The sequence below is a fragment of the Arachis ipaensis genome, chromosome B1 (genome assembly GCF_059453495.1).
Source record: "Arachis ipaensis isolate K30076 ecotype BB chromosome B1, ASM5945349v1, whole genome shotgun sequence".
NCBI lineage: Eukaryota > Viridiplantae > Streptophyta > Magnoliopsida > Fabales > Fabaceae > Arachis > Arachis ipaensis.
Window position 1 is genome coordinate 7,939,896 of NC_142436.1, and position 18,156 is coordinate 7,958,051.

General features: G+C 25.9%; 1 protein-coding gene across 1 annotated transcript; it reads left to right on the top strand.

Moving 5' to 3' along the window:
- The first annotated feature begins 6,973 nt into the window (after window positions 1-6,973).
- On the top strand, window positions 6,974-17,925 carry CSLE1 (cellulose synthase like E1). Its single transcript, XM_088500953.1, has 8 exons — window positions 6,974-7,391; window positions 8,138-8,477; window positions 9,584-9,724; window positions 9,816-9,950; window positions 10,578-10,790; window positions 11,206-11,439; window positions 15,516-15,863; window positions 17,320-17,925. The coding sequence occupies exons 1-8, from the start codon at window positions 7,111-7,113 to the stop codon at window positions 17,875-17,877; spliced, it is 2,250 nt and encodes a 749-aa protein (XP_088357079.1). The 5' UTR covers window positions 6,974-7,110; the 3' UTR covers window positions 17,878-17,925.
- The last annotated feature ends 231 nt before the right edge of the window (window positions 17,926-18,156 follow it).

Genomic DNA, 18,156 nt, shown 5'->3' on the forward strand with positions numbered 1-18,156 from the left:
TTGGCGCCAAAATTTGGGACAAAATTTAGACAAATTTAGAACAGAATATATTATTCCAATATCTCCACTAAAAATTGTTCAACATTTGTCTTAAATTTGTTCGAAATGAAAAAGTCATTCAGACGGAATAAATTTCGTTTGAAATTTTCGTCCGAAAAAACCCTATTTCTAGTAGTGAATTACCGTTTGATCTTCATTTGGTCATCCCTAGACGTCTGATTGTATGTTGATCAAATCTGAGGGTTAGTTCGATTTAAGAAAAATTGATCCTTTGATTTGCGGGGCTATATATTTGAGCCTCAGATTTATCTTATGTTGTCGTCCACACTTGAGGAATAAACATACCTTGCTAATAACGGTGAAAAACACTATTGCATTCTCAGTATCCAAATTTAAAAACCTAAAACAAAGTCCTAATTACTAAAGATTCTGGTAGTCGTCGTTGTCGTCATTTTCGTGGTCCTGCTAAGACGGCGGTCGGCGGAAAAGATGGTAATATCTCCCACTAGCAACACTGCTGTCACCAACAAAACCGCTGCCACTGGTGCACATTTAAATCTAGTACACTGCTATCTGCTGCTTTATTCACTGAAACTACTCTAACTACTTCCTTCACTTCGGCCTAAGATTCCGTCACACATGTGAGAATCTCTTAATATTTTTTTTTAAGTCTAAAATTTATAATTTAGGATAGTCTAAAATTTAGTATAAACAAAATAATTAAAAAAAGTTGATTCCTTAATATTATTCCAATTTTAAATATCTCATTGTTTTTATAAGATGACATTTTGTTCTTTTATTCCTTCATAGTACATTCATAAACCTTTATTTCCCTTATATCTTGTTGTGATGCTGTGAAGATGAGTAGATGACCCTTACTTCGCAATTCAGCGGTGGACCTAAACTTTTTTCTTCATAGAATACGGATATTATATATTGGGTAATGCTACGGTGATGATACTATTTTTTTTCCTCCTGTGATGAAGTGAGTTGGCATACAACGGATAGCTACACGTTATGCTTTTTTCTTGGAACTCTTCTACTCTTATAAAGGGTGTGTCAGGTTTGGATTTAGGATAAGTAATCCATACCAATCAATATAATTAGGACTTTTCTTTTTTTTACCACACTTATTAATTATGGGAGATCAAATCCCTTTTTTGTTGGATTTTTATGATACTAGTTTAGATTTTAAGCAATAATCAAATTCAAAGATTAATACCTAAAAGACAAAATCAATCCAGAAAAAGATAATAATAATAATAATAATAATAATAATAATAATAATAATAATAATAATAAAAAAGTTTAATTACTCTATTGGTCCTTATAGTTTCGTAAAATTTTTAATTAGGTATCTGTACTTTTTTTTTCTTTTAATTGAGTCCTTACACTAATTTTTTTTTAATTGGGTCCTTATACTTTCTTTTCCTTTTATTTAGGTCATTGTACCAATTTTTTTAGGTAGATCTCTATAAAATTAAGTCAATTACTGCTAAGAAAAACTTAATTGAAAAAAAATTAGTGCAAAAACCCAATTAAAAAAAATATAAAGACCTAATTAAAAATTTTGCAAAACTATAAAGAACAACAAAATAATTAAACCTAATAATAATATAGAGTAAACTTCACTTTGAACAGAGTAGTTTTAGAAGTTTCACCTTTTTTTCCTAAATTGAATTAAATCCAAAAAGTAAGATGTGTGAAGTTTTTCGGTGTGAAAATATTCATATTATCAATAATAATAATAATAATAATAATAATAATAATAATAATAATAATAATAATTAATTTAGAGTTTTTTATATATAAATATAATACATATTTTATTTATTAATATATATAATTTTAAGAAAAATTATATTTTTACACTTTATTATATATTTTATTTTTAGTGACAATGACATAAGTATGAATATATATCGAGTATAAATAAAATAAATCAAATTTTAATTGACTAAATTTGGTTTGCAAATTGATATCAAGAATTTAAAATAAAATAAAAATATATATTTTTTTAATCGTAACTTGATATATATATAATTGGACCATAAAACAACTAAAAGAATTAGTATTTACAATATAATTTATTTCATTTGTGTTGTAAATAAGATAACTAATACTTTATAAATTAATAAATATTTCTTAAATTATATATATTTTTAAATAAAACTTTAATTAGTTTTTAGTATTCTAAAACAGAAAACATTTAATTAATTTATTTATTTAATAAAATTTTTTTAATTTGATACTCAATTTATTTTATTGACATCACCTACGAAAAAAATTTACGCACATATATCTAAACTTATTTCATTTCATAACCGATATATATAATTACTGGCAAAAATTTTAAATATTGAATCACCACAAAATTAAAACAACACAAACTGAACCTCCAATATCCATACCATAGTTACAAAATTAAAAATTAAAAATTATAAAAATTATTAATTAAGATGAGCTAAGCACATAATTTGATGACAAAAAATATGATTTTTTTTAGATAAAAACACATACTTTATCTATTATTATTATTATTATTATTATTATTATTATTATTATTATTATTATTATTATTATTATTATTATGCAACGGTGATTATAGAAATTATTATTATATTATGTGTTACGAGGATTATTTGAATTATTATTAGTATTATTATGTAACGGAGGTTATTATTATTATTATTATTATTATTATTATTATTATTATTATTATTATTATCTTTTTTTGGGTTGATTTTGTCTTTTAGGTATTAATCTTTGAACTTGATTATTGCTTAAAATCTAAACTAATATCATAAAAATCTAACAAAAAAGGGGTTTGATCTCCCTTAATTAATAAGTGTGGTAAAAAAAAAAAAGTCATAATTATATCGATTGGTATGAATTACTTGTACATGGAGTAAAAGCCTTGCCTAAATCCAAACCTGACACACCCTTTTGTAAAAGTAGAAGAGTTTCAAGAAAAAAGCATCCATTTCCTAACGTATAGCCGTCTGTTGTATGCCAACTCATTTCATCACATGAGGAAAAAAAATAGCATCATCACCATAGCATTCACCTTATATATTTTGTTAGAGTCCTACACGTATAATTATTGATGTGTAATTTTTTATCAATTTAAGTATTTAAAAAAATATTTTTAAAATATAATATTAAAATCTATTTAATTCAATTTTATTAGTCTATTCATCTGAAAATATTTACGCTCTATATAAATATTTAAGAGTGTAAAAAAGATGTATTATAAATCTCACATTAATTAAAAGAAAATTTTAAAAAAATTATAAATATAAAATATATTTTATTCTATGAATTAATTTTTGAAATTAAATTAGATTCATTTAATCTCGATTCTAATATATATCAGCTTAATTTTTTGCTAAAAGTGATTTCATGGAAAAAAAATTTTATGAAGCCCACCATTGTAATTTATAGATTCCTTCTTCTTTTTTTTTTTTTTATGGCGTATTGTTGGTGTCAAAAGGCAGTCTTATTGGATAAATAAAACCATTCAGTCAATATCAGCTTGCAGGTACATGCCTTATTTAATTGTCTGGGTATCTATGTATAAAATTGACTATAACTCCTTATATTGTACGTCTCTTTCAGATTATGGCAACTTGATCGGAATTTAGCCTCCGCCGCGCTACTATGTGGACGATCATTTCTTAAATATGAGTGAATTATATAAAAAAAATTTTAAAATAATATATAACTTATTTTTTTATGATATGTCAATTTTTAATTAGATATTATTTAAATTGGATAACTAATTATTTGTAATTTGAATTATTTTAATTTAATGAGAGTTAATATTTTAATTATTATTTAAAATGAATAATTATATAATTTTTAAAAATATTAATATTTAAATTTTTTTTTTCTTTTTCAAATCATACTTTTTTAAAAAAACTTTTAAGTTTTCGTTACAGTTTTATTTAAAACACATTATCACTCCTCAATTTTATCTTCTTCTCATAATTTTGTCGTCCTTCTATGCATCGTTGTCGCCGTTATAACAAGCAGTTTCAATGTCATCACTATCTTTTGTCATTTCACATGATTTTTTTTTCTATCGTGGATCGTCTTTAATGATGTCTGTCCAGTTATAATAATTATTGTTGTTATTGCGGCATGTAACTATTCATGCTAAAATTTTAATTTTATTAGATGAAATCGATATAAAAAATACTATAACATTGTCAAAAGAGATAATGGAAAATTAGATAGAAATAAAGACTTTATGAATTTATCTTTGTCAAAGTGTGTTCAAGCTAAGTTAATTACTTGTTGTGGTGAACGATTTTGTATATTATTTAAAAGGTAAATTTCGTTGTAAAATGTAACCACAAGGTGTAAAATAAAAATGAAAATAGCTTTCTGTAAAATGTTAATTAATCTTTCATAACTGCATGTGTTTTATTTTTCTTCTATTTTATTTACTGAGTTCAATGATCTTGAGAAAGTAGTGATTTATAATATGCAACAATAAATATAAAGGAATGAGAAGGAATGAAAGTCATTAAATAAAGAGAATTAGGAGTATTAAATTTTTAAAAAAAAAAAGAAGTTTTTCAATTTTTTTTCTGTGTTTTTGAAGAAGAATGATTTGGGAATAATAAGATTTAGTTATTAATATTTTAAAAAATTATATAATTATTTATTTCAAATAATAACTTAATTATAAAATAGTTTTATTATGGTTAAAATATTAACCGTGCTTTAATTAAATTAAAGTAACTCAAGTTATAAGTATAATTAGTTATTAAATTAATAGAGTAAAGTATCGTTTTTATCCCCAACGTTTGGGGTAAGTTTCAAAGTTGTCCTAACGTTTCAAAATTGACTCAATGTTGTTCTGCTGTTAGGGATCCGTTAACAGAATTGACGGCGGGACAAAATTGAGAAGATTTTGAAACGTTAGTGACTTAAATGGGACGAAAACGTTAGGAACAAAAACGATACATAAAAATAAATTTTAATTTAATTTTATCTTTTAATAATATTATTTTTTTACTGTACATAGTATTCAATTATTTTTTAATTACATCTAAATAAATTACATTTAATCACATTACTTTCATTTTAAATAAATTAATTTTTTTATAATTTTAAAGAATTTTGATACATTAGAGACAAAAGATATAATTTATATTTTATTGTATATATATTATTTTTTTCTTTTCTGCAAGTTTATATACTAGTCATTCTACAAACATTTCATGATAATTAAAAGTCTTTAAGAGTAAAATTAAAAAAAAATTAATTTATTTAAAATAAAAGTAATATGATTAAGTGTAATTTACATAGATGTGATTAAAATATAATTAAATACTATGTATAGTAAAAAATTGATATTATTGAAGTATCATTTTTGTCCCCAATGTTTTCGTCCTATTTAAGTCCCTAATGTTTCAAAATCGTCTCAATTTTGTCCCGCCGTAAATTCTGTTAACAGATCCCTAACGGCAGGACAACATTGAGTCAATTTTGAAACGTTAGGGATTTAAACAGGACGATTGAAATGTTAGGGATAACTTTAGGACTTACCCCAAACATTTGGGACAAAAACGATACTTTACTCAAATTAATATAACATCTAAATAAAAGTTGACATATCATAAAGAATAAATTAATGTTATTTTAGAAAAAATTAAATAGAATATTTCAAAATAGTTATTAATTTCTAATATCAAGATTATATTAAGCAATCTTTCTAATATGGTCTTTAATTTGATTTTAATAATTAAATAATTATTTTTAAAATTTATAGAATAAAGAAATAAACTGATCTTTACTTTTCATTTGAGTTTTAAATTGGTCAATAAATTTTTAATTAATTCAATTTAGACCTCAAAATTTACTGTATTATTATTATTATTATTATAATAACGGTCATAAAGATATTTTTAAAAATATAAAGGTACAAATATTTTATAGATAAGTAAATTTTTATACATTTAATATCATTTTAAACTCTATTTTTAGTTAAATTATTTTGTTAGTCTCTATCATTTCGATTTATAATTGAATTTGTACACTTGAAAAATTTTTAATTGAATTATTACACTATTTTAAATTTATAATAACATCCTTTCTATTTTAAAAATATTTAATTTAACTTAAGAAAATATTGAAGCATATTTATTAGTAGTGTGGGATGGATGAAAATATTTTGGTAATGTTTACTATTAAAAAAAATCTAAAATTACAAATTTAAAATTCGTGTAAAAATTTAATTAAAAATTTTTAAAATATAAATACTTAAATACTTAATTATAAAGACGGATAGAATAATTTAAATTTTTGGATTCTTTCTCCTTTATATTCTTAATAATATTATAGTTTAAATTGCTTGTTAACAAAATGCTAAAAATTCTTATTTTAAAATCAAGAATAAAGTGATAATTAGATTTGTGAGAATTTCGATCTTGAACTAATTAATCATAAAAAAAATATTAATTAGATCTTCCACGATAATAAATAGTGAACATGTATGTTATTTTGTCAATGAATAATATGAAATAAAATAGAATTATCTATAGTGGTATGTGTTTTTTATTGTTATGTGAACTTAGAAACAATATAATTTTATATCATAAAATATTTATCATTTTTTAAATTTTCATATATAACATTTATCAATTACTTTTTATCTATTATGAATCCTATTAAAATAAGTAAAATTTTATTTCAAAAATTATTATTTATATAATAATTTTTTATAAATAAACACATCATAATAAATAACCGTATATATATAAATACCACTTTAAATTTTATATGGTGAACTAATAGAAAAACAACACATATACGGTATATCTATGATTTGTTATTTTAAAAAATTAAATTAATATTTTTTTATAAATTAATTAATCTAAAATCAAAATTTTTAAAGACCTAATTATGACTTTATTCTAAAATCAAAAGAGTAATTCGATAGTTATAACTCGGATATAATAAAAAAAAAAAATACCAAACCTAAAAAGTAATAAAAGACGTTGGAACTTGGAACCTGTTAAATGTCGTACTATAAATAATTGGGTAGCAAATTGAAAGCACAATAATAACAATCAAGTTGCGCATACCAAAGAAGAAAAAATGGGAGCAGTAGGTATGGGGTACTCTCCATTGTTCGAGACAAATAAAGGAAGAGGGAGAGTGATCTATAGGCCCTTTGCAATCTCATTATTTGTGGCCATATTCTTCATTTGGGTTTATAGACTCACCCACATACCTTCAAAGGTTGAAGATGGCAACATCTGGGTATGGCTTGGTATGTTTGGTGCAGAGTTATGGTTTGGTCTTTATTGGCTTCTCACTCAAGCACTCCGATGGAACCTTGTCTTCAGGCACACTTTCAAGGACACCCTCTCTCAAAGGTCACACCACTCTATTATCATATACTAATTATTTTCTGCTGATTATTATTACTTGCTAAAAATGTTTAAAATTTAATATTTAATTTAAAAATACAATTTTAAATATTTAAAATTTTGAGTGAATACCTATCCGACTCCTGACAATTATTTTGAAATGACTACGAGTCCCACAAAAAAAAAAGTTCAGCGTCAGATTGAGTTTTTTTTGTTAAGAGCCTCGTTGTTTTTCGAGGTAATTATCAGGGACTGTTTAGAGTTTTTTTCCTAAAATTTTTATAAAAAATAAATTAAATAAAAATTAGACACTAAGTAATAAGTATTATATATAGAATTAATCTTATTTTTTTCTTTCATTTTTTTCAATTAAGATTGTGAAATTAGAAGCCAATGAGTAATAGTTCAAATGGTATAGTCTCCCCATATTCAATTAAGAGGTTTCTCCTATCTTTGATAAAAAAAAATTGTGAAATTAGAACATATATTGTCATTTTTAATTTAATAAAAAAGTATAATGAATCAATTTTTAATTAATTAATATTAGTTATTTTTATTTTAGAATTTATAATTTAAAATTTTCAATTCACTTCCAATTCATATAGGAATTTTTTTTTTTATTTTCCTTTTTTCAAACGTGAGCAATGCACATAAATATCTATTTATGTATTTCACTAAAATTATCCTACATTTTTTTATCCTAAAGACAGAAAAAAATTAATTAAATGCGTGAATTGGTTTTATATGAACAGATATGAGGACAAGTTGCCAGGAGTGGACATATATGTGTGTACGGCAGATCCAGAAATAGAACCAGCAATGATGGTGATTAACACAGTTCTCTCTGTAATGGCTTATGACTATCCAACTCATAAGCTTAGTGTCTATCTCTCTGATGATGGCGCTTCAGATATTACTTTCTATGCTCTCTTAGAGGCATCTAATTTTGCTAAGCATTGGTTGCCATTTTGCAAAAAGTTCAATGTTGAACCAAGGTCTCCGGCGGCTTATTTTAATAACATTTTCTCAATGGCACACCAAAATAATCAATATGATGATCACACTCACAATATAGAGTTGGCGGCTATAAAGGTAATATGTTAAATTAGAGTAACCAATCAATTTTTGTTTTACAAAAATGTGTCATAACAAAAGTTTAAATTGATAAGAGAAAGTAATATTAATGGTTCGGATATAGAGTTTTGATATTATATCATGAAATCACTCATTCTAAAAATTTAAGTTTATAGTAGAATGTAATATAAATGGTTATATCTCTAATAAAATATTTGATAACAAAAAGATATTAGCATAAAATTGTTAAAATTTATTATTTTTAATTTTATTTAATATACTTTTTAATAAATAAATATTAAATAAGGTAAATTTAGAGTAAATTAGGTTGATTGTTGTTTGTTTTTTGTTTAGGTTGATTGTTTGGTTTTAATGTTTGATGTATTATTATTGTTAGTGTTATTCTTTTGGTAGGTAAGCAACCTACCGTTTACTTTTTTGTTTAAATAATTATAAATAAACGTTAGGTACTAATTCTTTATTTTTATATTATTAAAATTTAGTATTTAAAATTTAATATAAATATATTTTATTTGGCCAAATTAAAAATAATAAATTTTATTACTCATTCAACATTACTCATTATTATATGTCATAAGGGTAGTCTTATTTCTAAAATGGGTTGAAACATTTACTAGAGTGGGTTAGTTTCAATTTTTTTTTTTGGCAATTTTTCTTTTATGAAAATAAACTTTTTTACAAATTTTGAATAGTTCAGTTTTTGTTTCTTTTGAAAAAGACCAAATTTTGAATAGTTCTGTTCTTACCATTTTTTTTAGCTATATAAAAAATTAAATTGTAAAATCAGTGATCTTTTATATAAAGTCATTCTAGAAGTAGATGGTGGATATGATGTATATATTATCAATTTTAAAAAAATGTATATTGTTAGAGATATAGAATAAGTATGTATCTGTATGTGTTGTTATTTAACAATTTAAATTATTAGTAAAAATATTCATCCATAATATGATATCATATTTTTCTATCCAAATATTGGTCAAGATATATATAAAAATTTGTTATTTTTTTTTCTAGGGACATAATATTATATTATGTACAATAATCACAGTTTTGTGGTTCCACACCTTGCATTGGGACATTGAAATTGTTCCATGTTGTAGAAATTATACGACGAAATGGAAAAGAGAATTGAGGACTCGACGAAGATGGGTGAAGTACCCAAAGAAGCACGTTTAAAGCACAAAGGATTTTCTCAATGGGATTCATATTCTTCTAAACGTGACCATGACACAATTCTTCAAGTAATAATATTGCTTGTTTTTCTTAGGCATCAATGCATCATATATATGAGCTTATTTAATCTTATGATAATTTTATATTTTTTTTCTTTAGATAATACTTGATAAAAAGGACCCAAATAATTCGAAGGACATAGATGGGATTGTTCTACCAACTTTGGTGTATTTGGCTAGGGAGAAGAGACCCCAACATTCCCACAACTTTAAAGCTGGAGCTATGAATTCACTGGTATTCATATTTTTTTTTAAGAGGAAAGTGACGAATAAATTCTTAAAAATTTATATTTTGAACAAATTAATTCTCAAAAAAAAAATCAATAAAGTTTTTTAAAATAATAAATGTGGACAAGTTAATTTAAATTTAGATCTTTTACTTTAATTATAAGGACTAATTTAAAGGTATTGTGTTCACATCTGTTATCTTATAGGATTTTATTGATATTTTTTTTAGGAACTAATCTATTTGAAGTGTAAATCCTCAAATGTTTTTTTGTCATTTTACTCTTTTTTGATAAATATTATGAATTTGGATTTTTTAAATTTTGAATTTTCACTTTAGAAGGTAAAGTGTAATCTCTCACTCTTAAATGATTTCTCTTTCATCTTTTTTCTTGGTCTCACTTATGAAATAAATGGTAGGAAATCATATTTTTTCCTCTAAAGTAAAATTCAAAATTTAGAGAATCCAAATCTAAATTTTATTTTAAACAAAGTCTGAATGGATGGACTGGATATACATCTTTAATTAATTAATTTGGTTATTCATATGATTATTCCTCCTCAATTTTGCACTCTAGATATGTGTTTAAATTTCCCATTTTAAGTTAATTCTTTGATTGGTTCTAATTAAATGCAGTTAAGGGTGTCTTCTTCTATTAGCAACGGGAAAATAATTCTGAATGTTGACTGTGATATGTACTCAAACAATTCAGAATCGGTGAGAGATGCTTTGTGTTTTTTCATGGATGAAGAAAAAGGCCATGAAATTGCTTTTGTGCAATTTCCACAGAATTTTGAGAATGTCACCAAGAATGATTTATATGGGAGTAGTCTAATAACAATTAGCCAGGTGTGTTAATATTTTTTAAATTTGAAATTAAACAAATTAAATAAGAATTTAGTTATTTTATGTTTTAAGAACATATTTTAAGAGTATAATAATAAAAAATTTCAAAATTTTCATATATTTTTTAATGTATTAGAAATGTAAAAGAAAATATTTTTTAATAAGATATTTTTTATAATATTATTAAAATGTATTCTTAAAACACATGCCAGCAAGATTTATTAGAGAATTTTGTTAAAAAATACAAAATTCTATTCAACACAGAAGTATGTATAACTGTTTTCTTATAGTTCAAGTAATTAACAATGTAGTATTAAAATATATATATATAATAGTTACTTATTATTATGTTGTCTGAGTTTTGTATAATATTAAAATTTAATTATATAATAATGTATTATCTTTTATGATTATGAAGGTAGAGTTCCATGGTGCAGATGGTCTTGGTGGCCCTTTGTATATAGGGACTGGTTGCTTTCATAGGAGAGATACACTTTGTGGAATGAAGTTTAATAATGGCCAAAACAGGATTAATGATTGGACTAAAAATGAAAATGATCAAAGTCTAGAAGAAAACTTGGAAGAATTGGAAGAAAGATCAAAGGTCCTCGCAAGTTGTACCTATGAGGAAAACACATTATGGGGGAAAGAGGTATCATATATAAGTTTTTGTTTTAAACTTTCATATGATTAGTTTGCCCTTAGTTTTAAGAGTTTAACTATTTTCTTACATTATAAAATATAAGGTAAATTACGGTTTTTGTTCTTAAAATTTGTTACAAGTTTTTAAAATATTTATAAATTTTATTTTGTTTTAATTGTATTCTAAAATTTTTTTATTTGTATTAAATATATTATTAACAGCTAAATTTTTAAAAAATTTAAGACTAATTGAGTAATAATACATGATAACTATCTCTAATTTATTTATATTATATTGATAGTTGCTCTTATAAAATTATTGATGAATTTGTTCTAAATTTTTTTAAAAATTAGCCATCAAAAATATATTTGATACAAATTGATAACTTTTAGGACAAAATTAAAACAAAATAAAATTTAGAAATATTTTTAAAATATTTAATAAACTTCAAAGACAAAAAATATATTTTATCATAAAATATATAATATAATAGTCATTTAATTATATACACTTTTTTTTAAATAATTATTTACATAAAATTTGTCAAAAAATTTTATTGATGTGATAATATATAATTAAATACATACGTAAATTTTTTATCTAAATAGTACATCAAAATTGTTTTTCTAAAAAAAAAAAACTAGCTATATAGTGGCTTTATCATGTGTTTTAGCTTAATTTAGTTAATATAAGGGAAAAACACATGCATAAATTAAATATATACCAATATTACATGTATCTACGGGTGTACATGCGCCGGACCATATCAGGTTTGGTTTAACCTAGACTCGACCTAAAATATAGATCGGGCCTAATTTTTAAACCCTAACCCGATCCTAGACCCGATAAAACCTACGCATCTTCCGGCCGTGTAAAAACTGGGTAAAAACCAAGTGAAAACCGGGTCTTTAGCATGTAAAAATCACCTAATCTCCAACTATTATTTCACAATTCACATAGTAAAATTCACTTAAAAAAATATAACAAGAACCAACCATTCTCTAAAATTAAAGCATAACCATAATCAATACTAATATTGTCTAATAACACCAAATATTTAAATCAATACAAATAACACAATATTATGCATTAGTCTAAAATCTTATGCATTTTAAACATAAAACATTAACTTATAATCTTATAATGACTAATAACACAAAATATTAAGGTTTACAATATTTAAATTTTACATAAAAATAGCCATCATCCATCACTAATAACACAAAATATTAATTGTGTATGATGATCGAACTGAGTTCGGGTGACCCGAGCTATGGCCCGGACTCGACCCAAAATAATAATCGGGTTTATTTTTGAGACCCTTACCCGACCCTAGACCCGATGAAATCACACTAAATTAGCCCATAAAATGTTCGGTGCCAGGCCGGACCGGACCATGTACACCCGTACATGTATCTTTCAAAACAAATAACGTTTTATAAATGTTTTCATTCATACTTCTATATAAACCGAATTTATTGAATTCGAATTACACATTATAGTACTAAATCGAAATAAATGTGTTCAAATTAGTAAGGAACATTATAAATCGAAGTAAGTAATTTCGATTTACCAAGGAGAATAAAATACGAAATGCCCATGGTATTATGGCACAGTAATTCGATACAAGTTGATTTGATTTAGCTCATGGTAATGTGCCACATAATAAATCGAATGATATAAATTCGAATTACACCTCATAATTCGAATTAACTTCGAATTATGAGTGGTGTCGTGCTCTTAGTAAATTGACACATATAAATTCGATTTAGCATAAATATCCCTATATATAAAATTTGAATTCGCTTGTTTCGAATTATATTTCACAATGCTAAATCCACCCAAAACGAAAAATTCAGAGTAACTAAGAAAATCTGTACTAGAAAATTCAAACTTCGGAAATGGAAGACGACCCGAATTGAATCTATCGATTGGATGGAGTCGCTCATATTACTGGTAGCGTCCATGAAGAAGTTAGTGAATAAAATTTAATTTAATTTATTTTTTTAAGAAATAAAGAATTGTTAGTGGTATTAAATTGCTTATAACTTGATTATTAGAATTATTAAAATTTTAAACTTCCAATAGTAGTTAGAGTATTGATTTAGGGTAGCAGTTTGTTAGAACATTGAAACCACAAATGCATGTTATATGAGGGATAACTAAGTGTGTTGACGAGTAGTGATAACCGATTTGGTTAGAATTTGTAAATTTTTAATGTTAGACGTTTAACGTGATTAAAAATTTTGTTAGAGTTTAGTTTAATTTAATTTAACTAGATATCGATGTGGCCAGACAAGTATGAAGTCTATTGTACCGTTTTACCTCTCAAATACCTCTGCGCTGGCGGAGTCTGATTCGAATCAACCATATGCACCCGTTGCCAAATTTCTTACACTTCCCATAGTACTTGCGATGATTGGATTCCAACACTTTGTACTCAACCATACGATGATGCTATAAGTCTTCACGTCTAAGATGACCTCCTCTTTATCTTGAAACTGTTGACCAACTTAAAACTCAACTAGCCCTCATGTATCCTGTGTATCTTTGACTCCAAATCCAACAGGTACTCCCTGCTGTGTCATGTCGTCCATGTCCAAAGTTGAAAAGTACGGGAGTACTGCTGAGTTCCTAAATTAGATGTTCCACTACCCCCAACTAGAATACTCCTCGCTATGTCATCATCACTATCATCAGCAATTGTGGCGGGCTCCAGATCATCATCATTATTATCTTGTAGTACATCCTCGACACCATCAGGTGTTACACCCTCTCTGGAAATTGAGACCCTAACAAGAGTATCGGCCATCGCAATTGCAAGCTCACCGAAGGGTTGAGTATCACCTATTTCTCCGTCACGATTACAGTTTAAATCAGTTGCGAAGGACGGAAATGCAACCAAAACTGCCTCAGGTGTAATCACGGGCACAGATAATGAGGCACCAAAAGATATTGAACTAGAGTAGGTTGGCATTGCTGAAGATTGAGGATTCCGGTTCGAACCACCTGAACTACAGACCACATCTGCAAGCTTAGCCAATAGCTCAGGGTCCTAACTTCAGAAAATTGACGACGATAATGGAGCAGAATTTGTAAATCTTTGTCATTGTCTATGTCGAAGGAATCGTACTTCACATCATCACGCAATATGAAAATCGGAATTTGATAGAATAACTTCTCCATCTGTTTCACGCCTTGCATCCGATCCCCAGTTTTTGGATGATAGTATTCTAAAACTCGGTGAAACTCGTTAAAGGTTTGAGGAAAATACTCATCGAATTCTGATCAGTAAATTTAATTCTAGATCGTATTTTTTTCTTAATCAACCCTTTATAGTGCACCAGAACTAAAAAACTATCATTACTAACTATTGTGAATCCCACTATGATGAGAAATTCACGTTCAACTCGTATTTATATACGTTAGTATGATACTAAATCGAATTAATTCAGCTCGAGATATATATATATATATATATATATATCTCAATCCATACTAAATCAAATCTAATGGGTTTGATTTACCACTAGCCACCATTGAGTATAAATAGAATTTGTTATATTCGATTTACTAAGGAATTGTAAGGGAAATTGACTTAATTCGATTTAGTAGTGAACCATGTAATTCGAATTATATTGATTCGATTCAGTCCTGCAACGACTAATTCGAATTCAATGAATTCGATTTATACTTAAATTCGGTGCACCATGTAATTCAAATATATTTGTTTCAATTTAGTACTATAATGTGTAATTCAAATTCAATGAATTTAATTTATATAAAAGTATGAATGAAGACATCTGCTGAATGTTATTTGTTTTGAAAAATTCATATAATATTGGCATGTGTTTGATTTATGTATGTGTTTTATTCTTAATATAATAACATTATCTTGTTTAATTTGGTTAACCCAAATTAGTTATTACCTTTCTAATGGTAATCTATCTTATAGGATGTGATTATTACCACTTAGATATTAATTTATTAAATATAAAATCATTGATATTTCTTTACTTAATAGCTTAAGTTTTTGAAATTTCAAAGTTTGAAACAAAACCAAAATTTAATTTTGAAAAATGCAGATGGGTTTAAGATATGGATGTCCAGTGGAAGATGTAATAACAGGATTGGCTATACAATCCAATGGATGGAAATCAGTGTACTACAACCCAAAAAGGAAGGCCTTCTTAGGAGTAGCTCCAACAACATTACATCAAACACTTGTACAACATAAGAGATGGTCTGAAGGTGACTTCCAAATTTTGCTTTCTAAGTATAGTCCTGCTTGGTTTGCACATGGTAGAATCAGTTTGGGCCTTCAAATGGGGTATTCTACTTATTGCTTATGGGCCTCAAACTCTTTGGCAACAGTATACTACTCAATTATCCCTTCGTTGTGTCTCCTTAAAGGCACTTCCTTGTTCCCAAAGGTAACAATTGCACTCTTTCTTTTTATCTTGTATAGTTGTCAAAAGAAGTTGTTTGCATTGAACAATGCTACATAACTATTAAATATTGTTATTTTTGGTTAGTAATAGTTTATATTTATATTTATAAAAATTTTACACACAAAAAATATATAATTTATACTTACATTTTTTTAGAGTTTACATACATAAATTAACAAAATTTATTTATTAAAGATAATTTAGATTTTATACTAAAAATTGCTGCTCTCAACAATTTTTTCGTTTGGATAGTATTTTCTAAGCTGAAAGACTCCAAGTGTTTAAGATATTTTAATAGTTTTAGTTGTTATATATATATATATATATATATATATATATATATATATATATATATATATATATAATTAAAATTAATAACTAAAATTAGTAAAATATCTAGAATACTAAAACATTTGAAATATTTTTTAAACTATATATAAAGTAACTTTGTTTTTTTATTTAAAATTTATTATTTTTTTATTATTATTAATATAAGATTAAGCTTAATCCTTACTTGAAATGAAATTCATAATCCATTTTATAGCGATAAAGTGAATTTCAAATAATACATGAAAAAAATCTCACATACATGTCTTCCGTAAAAACAAAAATATATATTTTGTAAACCACGTTTTGGTTTTTTCTTTTATTTACAAATTTCATTGATTTGTTTTTCAATTTCATATATACGTGTTTATATTAGTACTTAATATAATTAATCAGTTCAATATAAATATAAAAAGCACCAAATTTATCTTGTAATAAACTAGCACTGCATATACTTTGGCTACATCTTGTCCCACACTTAAAATAATTAACCCTCAACACATCTTTATACCCGCTCTTAATTAATTCTAGTTAATGTTCATCCTAGACCTTTTTATTTGGTTAAATTATACAATTGGTCCTTATACTTTCAGTAAAATTATAAATTTGTCCTTATATTTTAAAAGTTTGAAATTGAATTTCTAAAGATAATTAAAATTTGTAATTTAGTCTCAATCGTTCAAAAAGTGTTTGATTTAATAGAATATTCTTAGTATATTCTCTATTTTAACAGAATATTTTCAACATATTCTGAGAATATTCTATTAAATCAACACTTTTTGACCGGTAGGGATTAAATTGCAAATTTTAATTCTCTTTAGGGATCCAATTACAAAATTTTAAAATGTAGAGACTAATTTACAATTTTACTAAAAGTGTAGGAACCAACTGTGTAATTTAATCTTTTTATTTTTAACGGATTAACAATTCATTCTCTCCCAATAAATCATCTATGTATGTATTATGGATTGAGCTTAATTTGGTTCAATTTCTCCATTTATGCACCCACACAAATTAAAATGTGTACTTTTATGCATCTGATTTGGCTTAGAAAAATGCACAATTCGTTTTAATATCATGCATATTAATTGGTTATTATTGGGTCTCTCAGATGTCAAGCCCATGGTTCATACCCTTTGCATATGTTATTATTGGGGAAACAAGTTATAGTTTATTGGAATTTTTATTCTCTGGAGGCACAATTCAAGGTTGGTGGAATGACCTAAGGATATGGCTATACAAGAGAACAAGTTCATACTTGTTTGCCTTCATTGACACCATCTTAAAGCTTTTTGGAGTCTCGGATTCGGCCTTTGTAATCACGGCGAAAGTTGCCGAAGAAGATGTGTCGAAACGCTACGAGAAAGAAATCATGGAGTTTGGAACCTCCTCTCCAATGTTCACTATACTATCAACACTTGCATTGCTCAATTTGTTTTGTTTTCTTGGGTTGTTGAAGGATGCAATGTTGAGGGAAGGTAGCACTCTTGAAGCATTTGAGGAAATGTTTTTGCAAACTATATTGTGTGGCTTTTTGGTTCTTATCAATTTGCCCATATACCAAGGACTTTTCTTAAGAAGGGATAATGGAAGATTACCAAGCTCTCTTGCCATTAAATCAACAGCATTAGCTCTAAGTCTGATTATCTTCTTCAGAAGCCTTGCATGAATATAATTTGATTTTCTGATCTTATATTTGAAAGAATAATGTAATTTTATATGTCCTCTTTTTTGGGTATTGCATAAATAAGATGTAATTCTGTCATCATTTTTAATCATGAAAAAAATATTATAAAAATATAACTGTTACGGTAGGTAACCGGAGATTAATGGGCTGGATGGCGTTGGTTGGCCCAAACGTATGAAGGAGGTGGCTTTCGAGTGAATCTGCTACTTGGTGTTCCCCCGTCCGACTTGTACGTGTGAAAGAATGGGGGGTGGTACTTGC